The 23,273-nt window shown below is 40.1% G+C and overlaps 1 protein-coding gene and 1 long non-coding RNA gene across 3 annotated transcripts; one reads left to right on the top strand and one right to left on the bottom strand.

Annotated features, from left to right (window-relative positions):
• Positions 1-1,281: 1,281 nt before the first annotated feature.
• Positions 1,282-17,076, top strand: LOC126650521 (uncharacterized). Of its 2 annotated transcripts, XR_007631443.1 has the most exons (5): positions 1,282-1,396; positions 1,943-2,156; positions 6,364-6,399; positions 6,957-7,185; positions 7,974-17,076. It is a non-coding gene; the product is annotated as an uncharacterized LOC126650521 (long non-coding RNA). The 2 variants fall into 2 exon arrangements; XR_007631444.1 differs by lacking the exon at positions 1,943-2,156 and having other exon boundaries at positions 1,287-1,396.
• A 1,170-nt stretch (positions 17,077-18,246) lies between these two features.
• OIP5 (Opa interacting protein 5) lies at positions 18,247-23,244 on the bottom strand. Its single transcript, XM_050335402.1, has 5 exons — positions 22,944-23,244; positions 22,722-22,788; positions 21,888-22,010; positions 21,253-21,334; positions 18,247-20,080 (listed from the first exon to the last, which is right to left on the bottom strand). The coding sequence occupies exons 1-5, from the start codon at positions 23,242-23,244 to the stop codon at positions 19,925-19,927; spliced, it is 729 nt and encodes a 242-aa protein (XP_050191359.1). The 3' UTR covers positions 18,247-19,924.
• Positions 23,245-23,273: the final 29 nt, after the last annotated feature.

Genomic DNA, 23,273 nt, shown 5'->3' with positions numbered 1-23,273 from the left:
TAAAAGGTTGTTGACAGTAGGAGGAGTTTTCCAGAGCTGAGTTCTTAAATTTGTTCAAAACTAAGCTGTACAGATACAAGCAGATTTCCACAAAAGTAGTATTTTTAGCATAGTTTGTTGCTTGTAGAAATATATTCAGTCATCTTGAGAACAAAGGTTGGTTGTGAAGGTGAAAGTCTGGAAGAGGGGTAAGATTAGCAGCTCAGAGGCAGAGTACTTAGTATTCCATCTTTGTCCTTTGGAAAAGCAGTATAAGGGATAGGAGTGTAAGTACAGATGAACGATTCTCCAGTCTGCTGGCAGATAGAAAGTCTATTTTCAATTCTGCAGACATGAGTTTGCCATGTTGAGAATCTCTGGATGGTTGATGCAGAAATCTGTGGCTGAGAACAGTTACCGGGGTATTATGGAGACTGTGGAAAGCCAAAATAGGTTCAATGTCTCATCAATACTGAAAGGTGGCAAATGAGTTTGCTTAAATAGCTGTAGGCCCTTTAGCTTGGCATCAAATCTGGGCAAAGCAAAAGAATCCAAAATCAGGATTTGACTCACGAAGAACAAGACTGAAAATTATGTTAGTTTCTGTAACTTTACAGTAGAAAATAAAAGTCTGCTTTTGATTCTTTGAAACTACAGCTGTGGTTGTAAGTAGCATGTGGGTATAATACTTAAGTTGGCAGAAGCATTTCATTTAGGCTGATGGTCTGCACTAAAATGTGACACGGGAGAACAGTGTGTGTTAAATGTTTAACGCACGTGTTAAGATTTCAAGTAAAATGGCTTGTAGTAATCTGTGATGAATCACGGTGAGACGGGGGTGTTTCTCGAGGGTTTTCTGAATGGGTACGTACTCCACACTCTTCATTCACCCGTCAGCTTGAAGTGCAAAGCTACCGCTGCTAAAAAGAAACCCACCGGGTTTTTGCAGGTGCCGCAAACCCGGCAGAAGGATCAGAGGGCTGGGTGAGCGCGGGGGTACCCCGGGACCGGCACCCACGAGTGACACCGAGGCACCGCGCGCGCCGCCCCGCCCCGCCCCCTGGCGGCCGCTTCGCGTGCCCGCCGAGGTCACCGCGGGACTCGCCCCGGGCCAGCCCCGCTCGCGCCGCTCCAGCCAATCCCAGGCCCTTGCCCTTCCCGGGGCCAATCAGAGAGGGAAGCTTTGGAGGCGGGAGGCCGGTCTCAATGATGGACGGCGCCGCTGACCAATCCGCGCCGAAGCCGGACGGCTGATGCATGGGCGCGGCACCCAATAGGCTCGCGGCCGAGGGGGCGGGCCCTGGCGGCGCGAGCCCCCGCCGGGCGGCCGGGGAAGGAGGGGAAGATGGCGGAGTGAGGGGCGGAGGAGGCGGAGGGGCCGGGCCGCCCGCGGCCCCGCGGCCTCGGCCGCGCTCAGGTGAGTGCAGCGGGAGCAGCGGCCTGCCCGGCCCGGACCCTGGCGCCGGCTCCCTGATGGGGCTGGGGCCGGGCGCCCGCGCACCCGCCTCCCCGTCCCGCCCCGTGATGGGGCTGGGCCCGTGCTCGTTCCGCGGGCTGGGCCGAGCGGTGGGAGCGGCTGCCCGCCCTCGCCGCGCCGGCCCCGGGCGAGGAGCGGGACGGTGTCCGGGCGGGCGCCTATGCGGAACCGGGCCGGTCCGACCCGCCCGCCGCCCTGAAAAGTCCGGGCAACTTCGGAGCTGGGGGCGAAGGTGTCCTGCAGGTCTGGCAGCAGATGGCCGGGCGGCAGAGCCTGTGCCCTGCACAGCCGTGCCCCGCAGCCCGGCTGGGAACAGCTGGCAGCAGTGTGGGGAAGGGAAAACGAAATGTATCATCGAAATGAGCCTTTGCATCTCCGGCTGCAAACGTAGTGCTGATTAGAGCTACTCCGCTGTTAGTGTTGCGGTCCGTGTGCTGGGTGGATTCTGCTGATCTGAACGGTCATATCCTTTTCTGATGTCTCTAGTGCTGACACAGGAGCGCACAAAGGGGATGGTGTCCGAGTCATTAGACAAAACCAGAACGTACGAATAATCCACAGTGCAAAACAAGTTTTATGGAAAGTGGAGAGATTACAATGGAATTTGTTTAGCCTTATGAATTCATGTGATAATAAGGTGAAAAAGACTTAAGACACGATGAAACCTGTGAAAGTATTACTGAAACCACTGGCTCTTCAGGTTAGTGTCATGCGGGTCAGCGGCGCCCTGAATTGTTCAAAATTGTCCGTGGCATTTTGTGCTACAGGACGTACTTTGTTTAAATTAAAAAAAAAAAAAAAAGGAGGGTGGGGACAAAACTTCTTACTGAAAGCAAAAGAATTAGTGTCACTAACATGAAATTCCCCATGTTCTTTACTGAAAGCAGTTCTTTAAATCTCTAGTTTGTCAGAATTGTGACTGCGTTTTCAATGTGCGTGGCAGGTAAAGTAAAGAATTGAAGTGGTTACATGAAAAAATTGCTTTAGGTCTTGTGAAGACATGGTGTGTTAGCTTGTATGACCTAATAATGAACTAGTTCTTTGTAAGTGGCGAAATAACTCAAAAGAAATATAAGCATGTTTGTTACAATTAGTTCTGAAAGCAATAGCTACTTGTGAGAAAAGTTTCCAAAGGAACATTTTACCAATTTTCATGTGCTGCATTACTCATGTAGTAACAGTAATAGCAGTTTAGGAGCAACATAACAGTAAGGCACAGGATGCTGTTCCTGATGAATATTCTTACTTATACATGTGTGTGTATGAATTATTAAAGTATGCCAGGGGATTTGCCTTTGGCATACTGCATATAAAGATATGTATGGCTTTATATTACCATTAAAAGAATAATAACCAATCAGCTTGCTTTTGTATGAAGTTGTATGCTATTTTAGCAGTGAGAAATAGATTTGGATTAATATTTATTTTTAATTACTTTCAATGCACAAGAGCTGTGAGAAGTAGTATCTTAAAAAGAATAACATTAGGGTTTTCTGTTACCCTGTTATATGTCAAATCAGCAATATGCACTGCTTTACAATCTTGCCCACAGTGCTGAGAGTCTGCAGTGTGAAAATCTGCATGAACAGGCTCTGCACCTCACGGTCACCTGTCATTCAGGGGCATCAAAAATCGTGGGCCAGTTAAGGCTAAAAAAACCTGACCCGAGTCTGTGAAGAGTCTGGAGTATCTTTTGCATGCCTCCCACGTTCATTCTTAAAAACTAGAAAAGGAACAGTGCTTGAAACCAGACCTGACATGCTGGAGGTTACGTGAGTGCAAGGTGCAAAGGCCTGCGCAATCTTTGGAGATTTAAGAAAAGGAGAGGATTTCTCTAAAATAGAATGTGAAGGAAGAGTTGTTTCTTTGCCTGAGCAGTATTCCAGGAGCACATTCCTATAATGTGTCATGGAATTGAAAGCTCATCTTTAAACAGTCTTCCGTATGTTCTGTGCTGCGGTAGGAAATGCTGTTACAACGCTGTACCAATAATGTGGCAGATATCAACTGGAAACCTTGTGGAAGGTGGTTTCATTTAAAAGTACAGAGTGGAACAAATCTCAGGCAGAATGTTTGCAGTGCCTGAGACATCTCTACAGCTGCCAAGCGCCATAGCAGGGGTGTGTAAGCTGTGCATTCAACAGTCTTTCAGTCTGTGTTGACAAGGGGCAGCAGCTGGCAGCTCCTTCCTGTCTTCTGGCCTCTTCCTAGGCTGGCAGCCTTTCTAGGCTTCAGATATGCCTTTGTTTACTCTTTTGGAGATGACTTTGGTTTCTGACTCTGGATTATCAGTTTCTTTGTCTCAAAATCTGTGTGTCTTCTGAAATTGCTGGGGGATGTTCTGGGGTCTTGATGGCCTGGTAACTTGGGTGCTGTAAACACAAGTGCCTTTTGAGAGCCCAGTTCCTGCTCAGTGTTCCTTTTGGTGCCTCCACACTCAGGCACTCCCGTTCTTTCTCCAATCACATCAGTCTTAGGCTTTCTATCACAGTTGTTGCCCTTACCTCATAGATTTGATTTAGAAGCCATTTCAAAGTTATCTAGTAAGTAGAAAGAGCATGAAGGCATGTAATTTTTTTTTGCAGGACTGTGAGATACTTCTGTTGTATTTTGTGTTTATGATTTAAGCTTTTGTCATTGTCAGATTTCCAGGTTACATTTGACATTTTTAAGCCATAAGAAAGACCTCAGTGAACTTGTGATCTATAGTGCTGATTTTGCTTTCTATATCTCTACATGTCTCTGTCATACTTAACTTTCAAGTTCTTGTGTTTTGGTCTTTATATAAACTGATTTCTAGATCTTTTCTTCCTTACACACTTCTCAGGCTGTACAGAAGAGAAGAGAAATTGTCTTCTGTGTTCTTGTTAATTCTGCTTATGTCCTGGAACATTTGTGTATGTGTAAGAGACAAAGGTACTATTTTGGAAAGCTGGGTCTGATGAATCTGAGTTTTTGCTGAACAATGTAATTAAACCTAAGAGTACCTTAAAACAGAGTGTGAGGGATGGAGTGAAAGTTGGTTGTATAGATGCACACTATTATTTTAGTATAGTTTCCAATTCCAAAGCACTGATTATGTCAGAACACTCGCTTTTTTCCCCACACTTTTACATTGGTAATAGAGTATTTTGATATATATTAAAAGACAAGTGTTACAATTTTGCTGGTAAATTTATATTGAGATATTTCTTCATCTCTTTTTGGCTTTGAAATTCCTAAAGTTAGTTGACTGCATCCAAGAAGTTCTCTATCTGAATGTGAGATATAAAATTCATGGAGACTAACCTTTAGTTATGGTAGAACAAAAAAATATGAATGGGCAGTAGGTGAAAACTTAATAAAAATAATATTTTCTGAAATTTTAACAGAAAAGGATTAATATAGGTAATGTTAAGTTTTTACATTATTTCTTGTTCCATATCTATTGGTTGTGCATTCAGTAAGGTGTGAAACAAGAAAAATAGTATTTTTTAATTTGTAATGTCCACTAGCTTTTATTTGAAGATTTGGTATTGTCGACATCAGTTTCAATGTCTACTAATGGTCAATAACCTTGATTTATATCCAGTAGCATCTGTGCATTCTCTTGGTACTACTGTGAAATCAGCTCCCATGTGGTAATCTATGAAAGTCAGCTAGAAAGTACAGCAAGCAGGGTAGGTAAAAACTGGGGCATTCAAAGTTGATGAAGTTGTAAAAATAAAATTTTAAAAAATAGGTTAAAGCCAGTGAAATTCAGTGTTGGATGAACCATTCCTTTGCATGACAAGTGTCACCTACTGCTTTTTTTTAAAATGAGATTTACTTTAGTTTAGTTGATTTATAGTTTTAGAATAAGTGAAAGAAAATCCAACTTTTCAAAGATTGCATTGGTTTCTATTATGACAAGGAAATTTGGGAGAGCTCTTGAGCTTCTTCTCAAATTAATTCTTTTGTGAATCATTTGCTGTTGGTTCCTCAGTCTCAAACTCACGTAGTGCTTGAGGGAGGATTTGAGTAGGAAGAGTCAGCATTGACAACATGAGAATAACTACGCTAAAACGGGGATTTTCTGATGACTGTGGTTTTTTTGAAGGTGCAGGTGTCTGGTGCTTGTAGAAATGCTGTGTTATGCAGGAGTGTGAAAGCTAGTAATACTTAACTGAGGATATTGGGAATTTTTAATAATGTATGTCTGTGTGATGAGATAGTTCTGCTTGTGGCAATCCATTGTTCCTTCAGTTAGGTTGTCAGCTGTGTCCTTGAGAGCAGTCATTACTCTTCCATGCTGCAGTGATTTGTTATTAACATGAAAAAGCTTCTTGCTTTACTGGAGACTAAACTGTGTCCATCTCAATTCCTTTGAATCTGAAATGTGTGTCTGTTGATGATACCTTACCATAACAAGATTTATCTTCAAAATATGCACAATTAAAAAGCTGTTCTGGTCATGGTGTATACTTAATGCTCCAGGTGTACTTGGTCAAGCATGGGCTGTAGTCTGTTCTCAGTAAAGTAGGAACCAACAAATTCCAGGGAAAAAGGGAATTCTGTGGCGAGAAAACTACATGGAATGAACGGCACACATGATTTTACTCCAGGAAGCAGAACGGTCTCTGAACAAAACCCTTTCAGGCATGTTTTGGATATATGCTTCTCCTCCCCACTCTGTTCTTAGTTAAAGTTTTCCTGTCCTGGGTCTTCCATACTTGGGCCCAATTCTCTTGACTTAAACTAAAGGAGGGGTGTGGATATGGTAATTTGAAAATTAACATTGGCATATTTTATGTGGAAAGTCTAAAATCGTTAACTGGTTTGTGGAAGATACAGGTAATCTTTTGTGTCTTTTGCAGATAATCATCTATGATCTCAATAACTTCCTAAATGCAAATTTAATTTTGTTTATTCATCTCTTTCTCTCTAAGCTCCCAGAAGAGATTGTGGATTGATTAAAAATAACGGTGAGTACAATTGTAAGGTCATTTAGGTAGTAAATATAATGTACTAAACTTGTCAAGTTTGTTGGTTGATTCAGTTTCATTTTCCCTGACCAAAGAAATATGTCACTGAGATTTTAGTTTTTTGTAGCGTACTTTCTGAGAACTGGAATGTTGCCACAGTGTCAGCTTTCAGCTTGACCTTTGTGTGCAAGAAGCAATGATTTAACTATTATATATTCTAATAAGAATAAATACTTTTAAAATTATAAAATTCCTGTCCTGTGATGTCATTTGCTATGAAGCACTAATTGTGTCATGGTATTAACTTGAAGTAGTTATGGTAAAAGTTTTATTTGTTAAACAGTAGGATTGGAAGAATGATAACATAATCAAATGTAAATTATCAAATAGAAAAAAGTACATTCAAAATGTCTAAAGATGACAGTAAACTTCTGGAGCTTCGATTTATTTTTTTTCCCAGTGAATCAAATTAAGATATTTTGGTATTTAAGGTGTGTAACAGAGTACTATATTCTATTCTCAGCTCTGCTATGAACCTTTGGCATGTTTTGTTGCAGCTTTCCAGATCTGTTTTTCCACATCTTCATAACAAGAATAAGACTTTCCCAACAGTGTGAGCATGGATGGTCAACAAAATGATCAGCAGAAGTATTTGAGTGCCTCAGAGAGAAAGAGATGGTGATATGTACTGTATTTCCATTTTCATGATCTTCTTGCTGCTTCTAACGTAGGAGCTGAAAATTGTCAGTGGAAGACTTTCTGAATTCGATCAACCAAGTGGTTAAGGTAATTAGAATAACATAAGTACAGACAGGGAAAGGAGAGGAAGAGGTTAGTTGTCCTCATGTTCTTGTATGTGAGAAAAAGAAACCAAAGAAAAATATTCTATTTCACATCTCTCCTTTTAGCACAGGAGAATGGTAATAAACATTTCTGGCACTATCTGTGCAGGAGTGCACCCATGTTACCTTCCAACTTAAAAAAAAACATCGTGTCTTAAGAGCCGCCGTGACTAGGTGATACCAGGTGAGTGTCACTGATGAAAGGCCAGGACATCAGTGACAAGTTGTTGAAGTTTGTGCTGTAGATAAGTGGGGAGAAATGAGTAAAAGTAAGTATTTAATGTGTATGATCTTAAAATTGTTGTAAATGCTTTTTTCCTCTACAGCACTGACAGTTTCATAACTAGTTAGGTGATAGTTCAGGATGTGTCTTTGAACTGTGACTTGCTAGAGCAGAATATACTCTCTCTCTGCAGTATGCTTTCTGGTGCTTCCTCAACGTAGTCATGCTGTATGTTGAAGACACAGTTAAGAAGCCCCACAGCTAATTAACAGTGGTATATTTCTGGATGCATTGCTTCTCAGTAAGTGTATAGTTCAGCACTTCTGAAGTATTTCCTTAGCCAGCTTGTGGACATCTACAGTTAGATATTAAGTCCTAGAGAGCAAGGGATTAATGCAGTTTGTGAAGCCAGCTAATTTTGTCAGGCTTTTAAAGTAATGAACTGATGGGCATTTTAATGTTGAATATATTTTATTCTGATTCCTAAACTACCTTTCCTGTTTTTTTAGTTTGGGATTCTAGATCCTATCCTGACATCAAGAAGGTGGTCCTGTTACCTGCTCACAGACTGCAAGATGTGGATGTTTCTCTTCTAGCAAGCAAAAACCTGTCCTTCACTTCCATGGAGCTGAATGAACAAAGATCTGTCCAGTTTCAGTCATGTCACCAAACATTTGGTTCACCAGATGGTTTCTCCTACAGAAGTACCCCCACTGTTTTATCAAAATTCAAAAGCAGAGTAACAGAAATCAGCATTTGGTTTCCTGAAGAAATGTCTTCTGTGCCAGCTCTTCAAACAGCTTTCTCCATTCTGTTTTAAAATGAGAAATGCTTTGTAATCAGATGCAAGTGGAAGCTGGTGTTCTTCACTGATATTTCCTTCTTCATTTTAGGAAGGTTTGGTACTTTGCTGTGTCATATTGGATTTCCTAGCAGATAAAGTGTCTGCATGCATTACTGTGTCAGACTCACTTGACATATATGAAAAGTTGCAGCAGGAAAAATTGCTCTGACATGAGGAGGAAACTTACCAAACAACTGGGGACATCCCATACAGGTATTTTCTAGTCCAGGACCCAGGCTTGACTTTGTAGATAGATGTCAAATCACATAAAGCAGCTAATGCAAGAACAAGAACAAATGCAGAATCACCTTGTCTGTAGTGTGTAAATGCATTATCCCAGTCTGTGATCAAAATGTATATTTGCATGTGTAAACCTATGTAAGTGCTGGATATGAAGAGGTTTCAACAGAAGGAGAAATCACCCTGCACCATTTAACTTTTAGCAAAGAAAAATGAAGCTTTAAAGCCTTGAGGGTAACAAGATAATGATTAGCTTTACGTTAAATCATTCCCTCCCTCTGGCTTTTTGTGAATTCTTAGCAGCGAAAGGAACAAAACCATTCTACTGTAGAAGAAATAGGGCAGAACATGTTTCTTTATTATAGAAATTAACTTCAGGTGAGATGAAGGAGACCACAAGTGTAAAGTTGTGGTTTATCCACCTGGCTTCCTTGACACAGTTTCAGCTTTTCATACTGCTGATGGAATCAGCTTTCTGATTCTTTCGTGACTGAGAACTGAGAGGACCTGTAGATTTTCATTATCTAGGCAGAAATAGGCTGAAGAGAATGGAATGTTAGCCATGTAAGGGGGTAAGTCGAGGTACAGCAAAAATACTTAGGATGGGCCTTTTTCTGGCTCTTCTCATTCCTTCCCAAACTAAGGCACAATCTGTTGTTCTTATGTTTACACGAGATTCTTTGTCTACATCATTTGTGCTTATATAGGATGTTTTCTGTCATTTTGAGATGGGAGCATATATTGTTTACGTGCTCCCTGCTATGGTATTGTTTATGGCAAGTAAGATTTCTTGGCAAAAAAACACCAGACCTGGGATGTGTATTGTATTCCACTTCAAATCTGAAGCTTTTCTTAGTGCACCTTATTCCAAGCTTGTGATTTAGAAAATGTGACTTACTAGCTTAAAATAATGTTTTCAAATCTGGATAAGATAAGGATATATAGCTTCTATTAATATGTTTTGGGAGATACTAAAATGGTTGAGGAGATGTTCCAGATTTCTTGTTTTGTTCTGTTTTGCCTTTTAGAAAACTGCTGGAGAGAGCCAAACAGCCTGAAAATGGCTGAAAAAGCAAACAATGGAAATCCTTCTTAAATCTTAATGACAGCTTGTAAGGGCAGCATTCTAATATTTAAAGTGTGGTGATATTTTATGGGACCAAGTTCCATAGCAGAGTGAGGACAAGTGTTGATGTTGATCCTGATCTTCGTAGTAACGTCTGTGTTTAGACATGCCTTGTAACAATAAGGTTTAGTGACAGCTTTACCCATTTTTTGTTCCCATGAAGAAAAGAGCAGATGTGTTAGCTAAAGGACGGGGGGCAAGACACTGTGTCTCAAAATAATGCCAACTGTAATGAGCAGACAGGTGCACTAAAATTGTGTCCAGCACTGTGCTGAGCTCTGCGATAAGAGTTAACATTAATCTTGAGGCAACCATCAGCTTGGTCTGACTTTTAAGAGCATAGGATTTCTTTGCTGAATATGGTCTGAATTTTCTGGCATTGGAGGCAACTAGAAAAGCACACTTCCTTTTAGGGCGTCCTTATGTTGAAGCCAATAGGATTTAATGTAGATGTCTGTAGAAGCAGGATCCATCTCTAAGTGATGGAAAACACTGTCAATATCATAGGATTATAAATCGTTGGGAAGTATCTGGTATAAGAAATGTCTCATTTTAGATCTGGGAATTTTCTTTTTTTCCTACTGCCCATACTTACCCTTCTGCTATTAGAGCTAGCAGTTGTTTCTTGCATAGCTTGATGACAAAATACTTGGGGAACAGGAAGGTATTTTTGTTTTCTGTGGACATGTACAGAAATTGCAAATTTGTCTGCCTACAGAGTAGACACTTCAAGCTCTTCAATTTCTTTTTCTTTAGGAATAACACTTAATGTTTTGTAACCCACATTGTAACAAAAAAAAAGAAAAAATTGTTGATTTCTCCTGAATCTTATTGATGACAATGTATCAGCTTTAGTTTTCAAGTTTAATTTCAGAACATCAAGATTTTATTAGGCTAATGATCTGTGGTTTTCACAGAAGTAATATTGCAATAGTGCATGTCCAGAAGACCCCAATTGCTGTACCTTCCTGGCCAGCACTTTTATAAAACTGCTGTGTTAGGAAATGCTGCTTCAGCCTACTTACTTTTTCTTGCTCCACTTTTTCTCTGTGTTGGTTGGAAATCTTCCCATGTGAAAGATTACAAAAACAAGGGGCACGTGCAATAAATCATATATATATATACATATATATATTTTAATACTTGTGGACAAAATGATGTTACAAGTTGTTTGAAAACAACAAAATCACCAATGTCTTCCATTTTGAGATGTGTATAGTTCCATAAGCATTAGTGCTTTGTAGCAAACTGTAGTGCCATGTTAGGATCAATGCATGAGCCTAGTAGTATTTTTACAATTTCAGAGTGACAAATTTATTAGTAAACAGTGATGATAATGTAATTAACACTAGAAAGGATACAATAGAAATGTCACAAACATGGTCTAAACATGCAGTATCCTCCCTTTGACAATGGCAATGCTATCCTTAAAACTGGAACGCATTAACTTAATGGGCTTCATAGAATCATAGTTGACTTTTTGTTATTTGTCTGTCTGTCCAACGGCAATAGTAAGCTAGAGTATGCAAGCGTCCATCTCTATCGGTGGGATTCTTTTTAGTCTTTGTTGGTGTTTTCTTCCATGTGCAGCATTTTCAATTTTATTATTAGCCATCCCATTATATACTCAGAAAAGTATGAATATGCTAAGGAGTTTGTGTGCATTCTGTACACATCTCTGTTACCTTCAGATCATTTGCAAAATCTGTGGATCAAGTAATTTTTTTTTCAGACTGACTATATGATTATTATAGCTAGTTAAACATTATCCTCATTATGTGATAAGTTAATAGTTGCAAAATGCGATGTAGAAGACTTTTATCCATTATTGCAGGAATGGGGAACCTTTTTTGGCTGAAGTCCTATTGAATTTTACAATAACTTTGGTGGATCCTGCATTTACATACATCTTAGTGTTAATAAGAATAAAGAATATAATAAGGTCAAAGGCTGTTGAAAAATGATGTTGCAGACTGTATCTGTACAGCAGACGATCTCTAGCCAGTGGATCAGAGATTCCCCACCCCTGTATTGTTGAGAATTCACTATCCTGTATTTTAGATAACTTCCAGTTTTGCTTTCCAGCTCTTGAGCTCAATTTTAATAATTTCTGTTTCTCCCTCTGCTTTTCTCAGAAGGAAGGTTTAGACCGGGGAAGTCAAAATGACTCAATGGGCAGCTTGGACTGGTCAAATAGAGGACTGGCATTATTCTTGAGATGTGCAATGCTCTGTGGATGGCATCCTCTGATTTCCTAGGAATAAGTCTTTTATTTGGTGCCAGTGTTGCTTTTCACCCATTTTCTCTCTTTTACAAGAACAAAATTTTCTTTCAACTTAGAGAGGATACTGCATCTTTTTTTCCTGAGACCTGCCTGTAAATGGCCATTAGGGGGAGGGAGGGAACGGGTACTTGGTTTTGTATTTTGGTACAATGTCTCTAAAGTAATTAATCAAGAAGCATGTACTTCTGTGCAATGGCAGTAATCCATGCAGAGTTGATGTATGTAACAGGGAAAAAAAACCCAACAAAACCAAACTGACAAGCCTCTGCATCTAATATATTTCCAAGAAAATTGGACAGATGGGCCATTTACAGCAGAGCTCTGGGGGACCTGTGCTGAAAGTCAGGTTCAATTCTAAATGGAAGTAGCTGTACCATTGAATAAAGTAGTTAGTTTTAATGCTTGGGAGAATCAATTGAAAAATACCTCTGAAACTGGAATGCAAAATAGCACAGTATGTAGGGGGAAGAATCCCTGATGCAAACAAAGCCATAAGATGATTTAATAAGAAAATAGAACTTTAGTAGCAATAACTGTTTTGCATGTGATAGTAAATAACTTGCAAATTAGCAAGACTGTACAGTAGAGTAAGTGGGTAATAACCAAATAAGTTTGTGGCGCTCTGTGCTGCAGGGAGTTGTGTGAAGAGTCTTCCTGAGAAGAAAGGTAAATTCTTCTTATGTTCCTCTCATTGGAGGGAATTTGGCACTTGAATACAAAGTTAATGAATTTGATACATATATATAAAAAAGAAAAATTAGCTTTGTCACATCTGAAGCACTGTCAATGAGTGCTAGGGGAAGGGCAGACAGTTCTTTTTGAAAGGATAGCTGAAGTTTCCCTGTATTTTTTTTCTTTTTAGTAGTCTAGCACTTGCTCTATTTCTCTGAGAAGAAACTGAACCTTTCCAGATGTTGGACTGTAAAGAGAACCTGATTCTGAAGTTAGAGCTTTTATTGTGTGAAGTCTTTTCTGCTCTTTTTTTTTTTTTTTTTTTTTTTTTGGTTGGTTGGTTGTGGTTTTTTTTTTGTTTGTTTTTGTTTAAAAAGGCCAATCTGAGATGGTCTTTAAATAAATAAAAAACAAACTAAAAAAATTAGAGAGCACTTGACACTCAAAATGTTTGTACATGCCAGGCACAACTGTAGAATTCTAAAAATGTTACTTTACAGCAGGAAATAATTTTAACCTTGCTAAACACTGTTTCAGACCATGGTTGATTTCTGTCGATGCCGGAAGTTTTGCAGGGGCAAGTACTGTGAAGCCTCTGGTAACACAAAGGGTTATTGATCTCCAGCTGTAGCCTCTGCACCCAGCTAAGTATTTGCTGTCAAAGGGTTACATAAAAGAGCCACAGGAATTCTAAAGCATTCCTAGTTGACGCTATTTTCGGTCTATAGAGACAATATGGCCCAACAGATAATAATGTATTCTGAACAGAATTATTTCACCAGCGGCTTACATCTATCCGGCTGGATTTCTTCTGGAAAGCTAAAGTAATTTAGGCTGTGACTTACAGCTGAATGGAAGCTTGTGGTTTTGAAAGCATGGATGTGAAGCAGTTTGGCTCTTCAGAAATTGATAATGGAACTGTGACAGCTGTGAGCATTTTTAGTGTATAAAGTAACAAGCATGAGAATGTCTAAATTAAGTGTTGGCTAGTATGTAATATGCATATGAAAAGCTAATTGATCTGGAAGGCTGTAATCAGTATAAATTCCAGCTATTGAATTATTGATAAAATTGGAAGCTGGCCAAAGGGGACCTTAATTTGATTGTTATCTGATTACATTAGAGAAATTATAAATTTATTCTGGTCTGTGATCAGCAAGTACATTTACATAAAGTGAAATAATGAAAACACAGTCACGTTGATACTTCAGAATTATGAACTTTGTAGTGGAACAGAATTCTTTAAGGCTATATCCGTTCAGAGAGGGGGAGAGGAAATCAAGACTGATGTAGCCAGGCAAGCTATCTGCATATTCTTCCCAGTTCAGGCTTTTTATAATGATCTGTATTCTATGGGCTACTAGACTAGAAATTACTATTCACAGCAAGAAAAGGAATCCCTTTGCCTTTCAGCTCTTGTACAGTGGCATGACTTTTCCTTCAACCTCCTTGATTTACCTGCTTCCAAACCTGAGTGGAAGTGTTAGATGCTACTACACTTTGGTGTGGGATATCAAAGGTGTAGTGACTGGTATGGACGTGCCTCCTTTAGCAGTACCAAACCCAGATGACACCAAGTATATGCTGTTTGCATATCCAGTAGTGCTGCTGCAGAGGGTCCAGCCAGTATGTGTGCAGGGAACTGCACTTTCAAGGATTGCACCTTTTGCAACTGAGGGTAATTGTCAAATTTAGGACAAAAAGAAAGTCTTGCAAAGACTTCTTGATAGTGAGTGAGAAGAAATTTTACTGAGCTTGAGATCACTGGCGCTTGGATTACATTATCAAGAGTTGGCAGCCTGCTTTTTTGGGCAGAAAAGGGAAAATTATTCAAGATAAGAACAGTTCTTGATTGATAACCAATCTTAGAAATTACCGCTTAGGAAACTGTCATCCTTAGGAAACTGTCTGGTCTTCCTCCAAAACTAATAATCGTGCTTGTTGTTCAGGTACAAAGCTGCATAATGGCAGTCCAAGTTAGATTCCACTGGATTTCTTTTACAGAACGATCCAGCATTTTGCCCCTGTAGCATTTTGACTGGCACACAAAAGCCAGCAGTTGAACCAGGGTGTCTTGTTTAACAGTGCAGAACACTAACCATGGATTCTGATGTCTGTTCCCTTTCAGTCTGCTCTTCACTTTCTCCTGAGATTTAGAGAAGGTGTCAGTGTTCATGATGTCAGCAGAGCGTGTTTCTGTCTCTTGAGCCTATGTGCCAGGTTATAATATAGACAGATTGCCAAGACTTTACACCACCTAAAGATAAAGATAAAAGGTAACTTACTGTTCAGTGTGTCCTATGTAAATCCTGTCTGCTTCTCTCCATTTCCCCTCCAAATGAGTGTGTTTGCAGGTCAAATAAAAGGAGGCTAGTTTGCAATGCCGTAGGCATGAAGAACTGCATGGAGAAACTGAAGGAAAGCGGCACAGGCCCACAAACCAAACCTTAGAGCTAGTATTCTAATTATGCATGATTCAAAATGTCTAGTGTAATGTAGTTATTACCAGTAAATTGAGATATGCATTTATACATAATGAAGCAATAGGAATTAATATACCAATAGCTTGAACTTCCTGCTTTGATTCTCAAATTTTGGGTTTTTTTAGAGAATGTGCTGCCTCTGTAGAGAAAGGGGCAGAATGTATAGATAGGGACAGAAGCATGGCACCAAAACTGTAAATCAGGAACTAGGATCAGCAGAACTCGCCTTTATAACCTCTCGTCTGGTTCATATTAGTGTCCTGAGCATGTAAAAAGCAGGGCATGAACTAAGCATGTTTAGGGGCGAGATGAGGTTTCTCACCTGCTGCAGCTGTAGCAAGGAAAAGGGTGCAGAGTTTCTTACAAGGTGCAGGGAGGAGCAACTGGTGGGAAAGAAGAAAAACAAAGCCACAAAACAACACAGAAAAACCCACCAACAAAAAGACAACAAACCTCCAAACCAACAAACAAGTAGCAGAAACCACTCAAGTTGAGTGTAGTATTTGCCAGACAGTAGGTAATGAGCTTGGATGTGGTGATAGAAATTATTTGGAGAAGACTGAAATTAATAAGCACAGTACATATTTTTCAGGTGTTGAATAGCTTTTTAATAGACAGTATTTTCAGGTAACTCTAGCCACATAGGCAGCTGTACTGAAGCATACTGGTACCAGCCAGCAATAATGGCACCTGCAGGAATGAACCTGAAAATACTGGTAATCTTGTATATTTTTTATGTTCTTTAAAGAGATTTTTAAAAACAGAAAATGAGGTTTGATCGCTGAAGGTCTTTATCTTCTGCAACACAGGTTGCAATTGTCTTTTTTCTTTATTTCACTTATTAAATAAAAGGGTATTTGGGTGCCATCTTTCTGTAAACTCTTAGTGTGTTCTCTGTAATATTCTGCAAATCTTAGTGGATAATGCAGTCAATTCTGCTGGCAGTTTGAAAATAAGAGAATGTGTGGCGTAACCTACATCACTAATACTTTTCCAAGTTTAAACTTGTAATTAAACATGTAGAATACTAGCTTGTTACTGCAGAATTCCATACTTCTAGCTTAGCTTAATTTTGTAAGTGGGCTTAACTTGTGCAGAACACTTCTCCATGTACAGAGGCTCAGTCCTCTTTCTTAAATAGAAAGAAGCGTCTTGGTGGAAGAAATTGTATGTCAAGTTAACTCCTATTCATACTTCATGGCCAACCATTCATGAAGCACCGTGATTTGGATTTAAAACAGGGGTTGCGTTTTTCTCATGAGTACTCCTTCTAGATAGATAAGAATTGCCAAACGAAGATAGGACTATTATGAGAGAAAATAACTATTTTATGGTATTAGAAATTAGACTAAAGGAAATCCTTTGAGCCAACTTCTTCAAGCAACAAGTAAATCTGTAAGACAAATTTAGCCCAGTGGTTAACCATGGTCATTCTTAAGTCTTTAGAACACTATGCATGGCTTTAAACACTGTCTTTTTTTTTGTTTTGTGATGAGTAAGCCATTGTATCCTTTGTATTTCGCTTCAGTATAACCTGAGGAAAAAGCTACTTTAGGATGTCAGTGAAGTTATCCTCCTTTTGGAAAGCATAACAGCAAAGGAGAAGTATTGAATATAAATTCTTTAAAATTACCTTAGTACTTAAAACAAGCTAGAAAATACTTAGACTGAACTTCTGATGGCATTCTTACATGGATTAGTGGAGGAAATTATTGGTGTAACTAGGAACTGTGTACTCCCATTGCACATGTTTTACATGGTAACAGAGAAAGAATGTCTCCCTGCAAATTCTGATGTTTTTCCAAAAGGCAGCTTGCTTTTATATCTATGCATCTTTGAGGATTTCAAGATAAGAATTTATTCTTTTGACACTGTAAAGAGGAACTGTTTAAAAATGAACTTGGAAACTCTGCACCTGTAAACAAATTTTTTTAGCAATAAAGCAGCACAGGCTGAGAATGCACTAATACTGGATGTGTCATCTGTTCAGAAGACAAATTAACCAACTGACTACACTCTACTTCTGAGGTGTTTGTACTTGCTGTATCTTTGTCAAAACTTAAAAATTTGAGCTGAACTGATACATGCTGAGTATCTGCTTTAGGGCCAGCTGTTCCAGCAGACTTCAAGCACGAGAGCCTCTGACTTGGAAGGCAACTAAACAAAAATTGTTATTATTCCACTCATAAGATGAGTAACTTACCAGTTAAAAGCTTCAAGGGTTGTTTCAGAGGGTAGCAGAACCCTATGTTGCCTGTAGAGATGGCCTAAAAGTAAAAAGCCTTTTATAGGTAGCTCTTTTATATACATGGATTGTTTATTGTTTTGATAACTACACATCTGAAAACTTTCTTCTGTGGTTGGCTTGTCACAACCTGCAGGGGGGCACAACTTTCCCTGCAGTTGCTGCTGCAAGCAGTGTTGGGAACTGCTGTAATGCAGCAGTAGGACACCACCTCGTCGGGACTACCGGAGAAGCGTTCCAACGCTGCCACAAGTTTTCCAAAATCTGTTATGGATTGCTGACCCTTCTGCTACCTTACGGAAGATTCGCAGTATGATTGTTACTTCGATAGCCTGTTCAACCACTGTTTCATTTTCTATTGGGTTTTATCTGTGGATGCCAGAGAAGACAGCTGCTGATTAGCTAACATAAGAAGGCCTGAGCTTGAGACTTGCTTTCTAAGTGGTTGTTATTTATTTAAACAGAGAATCCATCCCTTGCAAGCCAAACTGGCCCTGGCTGCACTGAAGGCTAGAACACATCTCAAGATGCCTAGGCACAGGAGATAAGACTCAACTCTAGAATAACAACATTTATTCACTGATCAATTTCAGATTAAAAGGAATTTGAATCCGGGACAGGCTGTGGGATCAAACGTTGAATCTTTCAGGAATAAGTTTATAAGCATCACTTAAATCAAAATGCATCCATAGGTTTAATTTGGTATCTCAGTACATGTTCATTTCAAATTACTGAAGATAATGTATTTATTTTATGCAGCTTGCATCTTAAAACAGAATTTACTTAGAGGTTCTCCCAGTTAAAAAGATTACAGAAATGTAGTTTAAAAAATTAACAGCTATTATTTAGCATATATTCATTATTTGTTTAAATTCATGCTAAGTAATATAATTTGAGGAACCATTCATTAAATGCTTTATAACAACCCAGAACCCAACCAAGACAAACTGATGTTTTTTTCTTGCAAACATAATCAAAGGAAAAGAAGTAGGCCTATGACTCCCATGATATTGGCAATGATTTGCACAATATGAATTTCTGAATGTCAGGGGTTTTTTTTATTTAAACAGTTTCTTTTTCACAACTGTAAATATAATATAAAAATGTAACTGACAGCTTTCTTTCCCTTTTAGGGATTGACACTTAGCCAGATGAAGCAAAGCTATTTAGCACAATTATACACAGTATATATAGACATAAAGTATATAGCAAGAAAGAGTCTCAATGCAGAAACTGAAATGAAAGGACAAAAGTGGGTAGTCTCATTATCAATCATGTTTCTTAGACTAAGGCAACAACAGAAGTGCTGTCACTTAGGAAGTACCACAAAGGTGAAGTTATACAGTGGAAAACATTTACCTGAGGTGGAAAGGTGCTTGCACATAGCATCACTGGAATTAAGCTGAGCAAGTAAATAGAATCCTCTCTAGCCTACTACAGACAACTACTAAACTTCCCATAAAATCTATCATCCCCTTAGGGACAAACATTAGCCCTTTAGGCAGCAAAAAGGAGAGGAAAAGGACCCTCAACCTTCCCAACAAGCAAGAAAGATACTCTGTCTCAGAAACAAAGGGTGAGTAGTGCTCCTTCTTTTCCATCAAATTATTTTCCAATGTTTGGAAATAAGCAGAACCCATTCAAAATAGAGAGAAATGCCAGTTAGGGTTTTTTTTATTAAATATCTTGACTGGCCAATTGAAGGCAGCAAGCAGATCATCACAACTCCAGCAGAGCAGTTCCCATGACTGAGCAGAAGTGAAGGAGAAGACAAGACTGTTCCATGGTTTCACAGTTTCAGCCCCAGAAAGAAATGCTCAAATCTGTTAAAGGCAGTTGCTCACAGCCTAAATGGACGTATTTGACTCGCTCCTGTGCAGTCATGGGGCTGCATTTCCAGAGGACTTGGCAGGTGCATGGTTGCCCTTTAACTGAAATTCAAAACCTTGTGCTCCAGCCTGCATTGTGCCATCCAGATTCAAGCAGTAAGAACAGTGTGCAGCATCTGTGACATGCTAGCCTGCCCTTTTTGCAGGCCACACATACAAGCAAATTTAAAAGAACTATTCAGGAGTACATTTAGCAGTGGTTTGCATATGAGATGTAGCCAATGAGCCACTTAACCAGCTGCCATTAACACCCAGGCTGCCATTAACACTGTATCTATATGAAAAGGTAGGACAAGAACTTTACACCTCTAAGAATGTTCAATTTATATTAGCTCCTCTTGAATACCACCTTATTAGTGTGTTTGTATAGCTCCAGAAACCTGACTTCAGTATTTCAAAGGCTGGTTTTCCCCCAAGAGAAAAAAAACGAAGTCACAGTTATACTGCCTCAGAGAGTGATGTGCTGCATGGGTGAGCTATTCAGTCTTCCAAGCATAACTTCAATATGTTGGGTTTTTAGGTGTTGCCCTGAAGGGATGCACTTAATCATCAGTTCTTTCCATACACAGATAAAGTGACAGATCAACAGTCAAACCTGATCTGGTGCATTATTTCACCACAATGAACAAACGCAGCAGAGATGCAGAAACAACTCCAGCAGTTCTTGCAAATGGCTACTAGTTGATCCTAACTCCTGCATATCCTGGTGGTAGGCCATCTGTATCTGATGCAGAGCTCTGCCATTGTGTTACATAATTACTTTGTTCCAGTTCCTTCAGCTTGTTCGTCAGCAACTCCATGCGAATGTGGAACTCCACAAGCTTTTCTTTCAGCTAGAAAAAAAGAGAAATAAGAGTATTAAAACTAGTGAAAAATGTCCTAACACTGGGTCTTTGAATGATCTGCATCGCACTTTCAGTGGCTCAAGAGCAGCTAGTTTTTAAGATGGAAAAATAGTGGGGCTTGAATCTTTATACTGCATGTCTAGCACAGACAAAACCAGCACTCAAATCATAGGTCTGCACTACAAACTGGAGATGGATGAATATGTGCCAGCATCAGCCCTTCCAGAGATGTAGGGAAACACTCTATTTAAGGAGATGGAGTTGCTGGAGTTTTACTATGATGAATCTGATCTTACCTGGTTAACTCATTACAAGTTTTCACACAACTGGAGACCTTCTTTGACAGTATCTGGACAAACTGTTTCATCATTAGTTTAGGAATACATGTGGACACATTATTTCTCAAAAAGCAAAGGCTTGCTTTTTTTGAGCTTGTTCTAATCAACAAGCAAACTCTACAGACACATAATTTGTGTTTGCAATGAAGTACTATCTTTTTTTTTACTTCAGAAAACTGCATCTCTACAAGTCTTGCCTGGATGAGATTTTTGCATTTTAGTCTCACTTGACCTGCAAAAACACTATCATCTTATGGACACTGGAAGATGACTTTAAAGAGGACAAAAGAAATGTCACAGGCCCATTAGAAGAGAAACTAAACTAAAACAAAAAAAAAAAAAAGAAAAAGAAAGGTATAAGTAAACACATAAACTGGGTACGCTGGCTGTTTCCAACACATCGTATGGGACAGACAATTTACTAAGATAACAACTAACCAGGTTACAGACAAGAACATCCAATCTAAACACCAAAGGAGGGAGGTCCTAGTGCTGTCTCTGAAGCTACAAATACTGCCATGCTGTTTTGAGCTTACACAGACATAACTGTGCAAGAATCCCTTTCAAATTAACAAATTACTATTTTTTAATTCTTCAACAGTGACAACACAAGTAGTAATACTTAGGTGAAGTCTGTATAAATGATTCTTGGGTTTTTTCTTTTCACGGTATAGAGGTAAAAGGATAAAACAGTCAGCATTTTCTCAATCTTATGCACTTAAAAAACCAGTAATTGTATCCATACTTTGGAACTAATATCCCAAATTATCAGCGGTTTAAAACTATTTTCCATTAATGTAGAGATTAATATAGAAACCTTACTTCCTGCACTTCTTTTTTTAAGGTCACAGCAGGAAAATCCACCTTAGAAGCTTCTATAACCATTTTGTTTTCTAAGAGATAGCTGGAAAACAAAAGGGGATAGGGAAAAAAGCCACAAGAAGAACAGTTAAAAGCCGCACACTTGCATTCATTGTTTAGACAGATTATTTAAGACAATTTTAAAGCATATACAAATTTGTTGCCAAAAGTAATCAATAATTAAGAAAATATGAAAAGCATAACAATAAACATAACATAGTTTTACTTTGAGATCTTAAGATCCTCTCATTACCAGCTATAAGTAATGAAGTTTCTATAGTCAAGCCCTCAACCTATCATGGAACTACTTTGATACCTTACATTAGCTAAGCAAACCTGGAACAGAAGGAGATTTCAGCATTGCACTCAACTAAATTTAAACCCTTACATTACATGAGGACACTCAAGAGGTGGAAGGCAAATCAACACAAACAACTTAGACATCCAGGATGTTAAAATCTCACACCAATGTGCTCAGACAAAAGTAAAGCCGTTTTTGTTAGCTGTTGGCCAGTTGTACAGTAAATTACAAATCCTGTGAAATCCCTGACTGTAGGAATACAATGTAATAATAATAATAATAATAATGTACTCACCAGAGGATTCTGTCCTTGAAGAAACAGAACAAGCCTCGGAGATGCGCCATGTCGCTGGCGGCAGAATGAAGGATGAAGCCCACAGACAAGCCACATGACCGACAGGACAATGCATTGTAAGCACTAGAAGAAGAAAGGGAAAAATATTTTAAAACAGAAACCACAGATACTACATGCCTGTCAGACAACATCAAATCTTCTATTAGGACAAAAAACCAAGACATAATAATGCTTTCTCATTAAAAAAATAATAGATACAGAAAGAACGTGAACATAAGAAGTTGGGCATGTTGTGCTCATGTTGTGCTCTTTACTAAGTGAAGTTGCAATTACGGAAGAAAATACACGTCTTATTATCACAGAGTGGTTTAGGCTATACTACTCAAAGAGGATTTAACCGATAAAACAACACACATACCAGGTCACAGATGTGAAATTTCCTCTTGATAAAACAATTATTGCTTCATACAGAGAGAGGGGGCGGGAAAAATAGACAAAAAAATAGCAAGTTTTATATTTAAAAAGTTCCCAGTCCTATAGTTTGTAAAGCAGCCTTTAAACATTGCTCAAATGCTCCTCTTCACTACAAAGGTTAGACCAGTAAAACTTTTGATTTTGACAGAAGCGAAAGCTACATCCCTGCAAAAGGTTTCTCCATCCGAAGCGGTGAAGCAAAGGTAGAACAAGGACTTGGGAGTTTCCTAAGCCCCTCAGAACCCTTCGTGCAGGAGCCGGAGGAGCCCCCGGCTCCCAGCCCTGGCAGAGCCGGCTTTGCCCGCCCGATTTCCCGCGGCGGCGCGATGCCAAGAGCAAGGACATGGGCGAGCTACGCACCATCCCAGGAGCGGTTCCTCGAGGCCGATCAAGATCGAATCCTCCCAGATCACATCACTGGTGACTTCTGCGGAGAGAGAGACGCGCTGCAGGCGAGAGCTCCCGGCCCAACCTCAGCCCGGCCCGAGACCCGCCCGGGGCAGCGGCGCGTCCTCCCGCCCCGCGGCCCCGGGGACAGCGGCAGCGCGGGCTCGCCACCCCCGTCCCCGAGGAGGCACTGACTGAAGCAGGCGAGGAAGCCGAGCCGCGGCTCCTCCGGCGCGCACAGCTGCAGCGAGTCCCCCAGCACCGTCCAGCAGCCGCGGCAGTGGAACACGGCGCACAGCTCCGGCAGCGGACCCTGTCGCCGCGGCGGCGACGCCGGCTCCGCGGCCGGCGGCAAGGAGGACGGCGGTGACGGCGGCATCCGGGCGGCAGCGGCGGGGGAGGATGCCCGCTCCAGCACGATGGTCCCGACGGGCTGCTGGTCCTGGAACAGCTCCCGGTCCTGGAACAGCTCCCACAGCTGCCGCCGCACCGCCATCTCCTCCCGCCGCGCGCTCGAGCGCGGCG

This window comes from Myiozetetes cayanensis, unplaced genomic scaffold (genome assembly GCF_022539395.1).
Source record: "Myiozetetes cayanensis isolate MyiCay16 unplaced genomic scaffold, myiCay2020 scf6-25, whole genome shotgun sequence".
NCBI classification, from domain to species: domain Eukaryota; kingdom Metazoa; phylum Chordata; class Aves; order Passeriformes; family Tyrannidae; genus Myiozetetes; species Myiozetetes cayanensis.
Note: the sequence above shows the minus strand (reverse complement) of the source record. Positions and strands in the feature narration are given on the sequence as shown.

Bases quoted from the DNA above. Each gene is read 5' to 3' on its own strand.
- OIP5 (XM_050335402.1), bottom strand. From the start codon at position 23,244: ATGGCGGTGCGGCGGCAGCTGTGGGAGCTGTTCCAGGACCGGGAGCTG. The intron at 21,335-21,887 runs GTGAGTACATTA...TTTGTTTTCCAG, and splicing joins TTCAAGGACAGAATCCTCTG to CTATCTCTTAGAAAACAAAA. The intron at 20,081-21,252 runs GTAAGGTTTCTA...CTTTTTTTCTAG, and splicing joins TAAAAAAAGAAGTGCAGGAA to CTGAAAGAAAAGCTTGTGGA.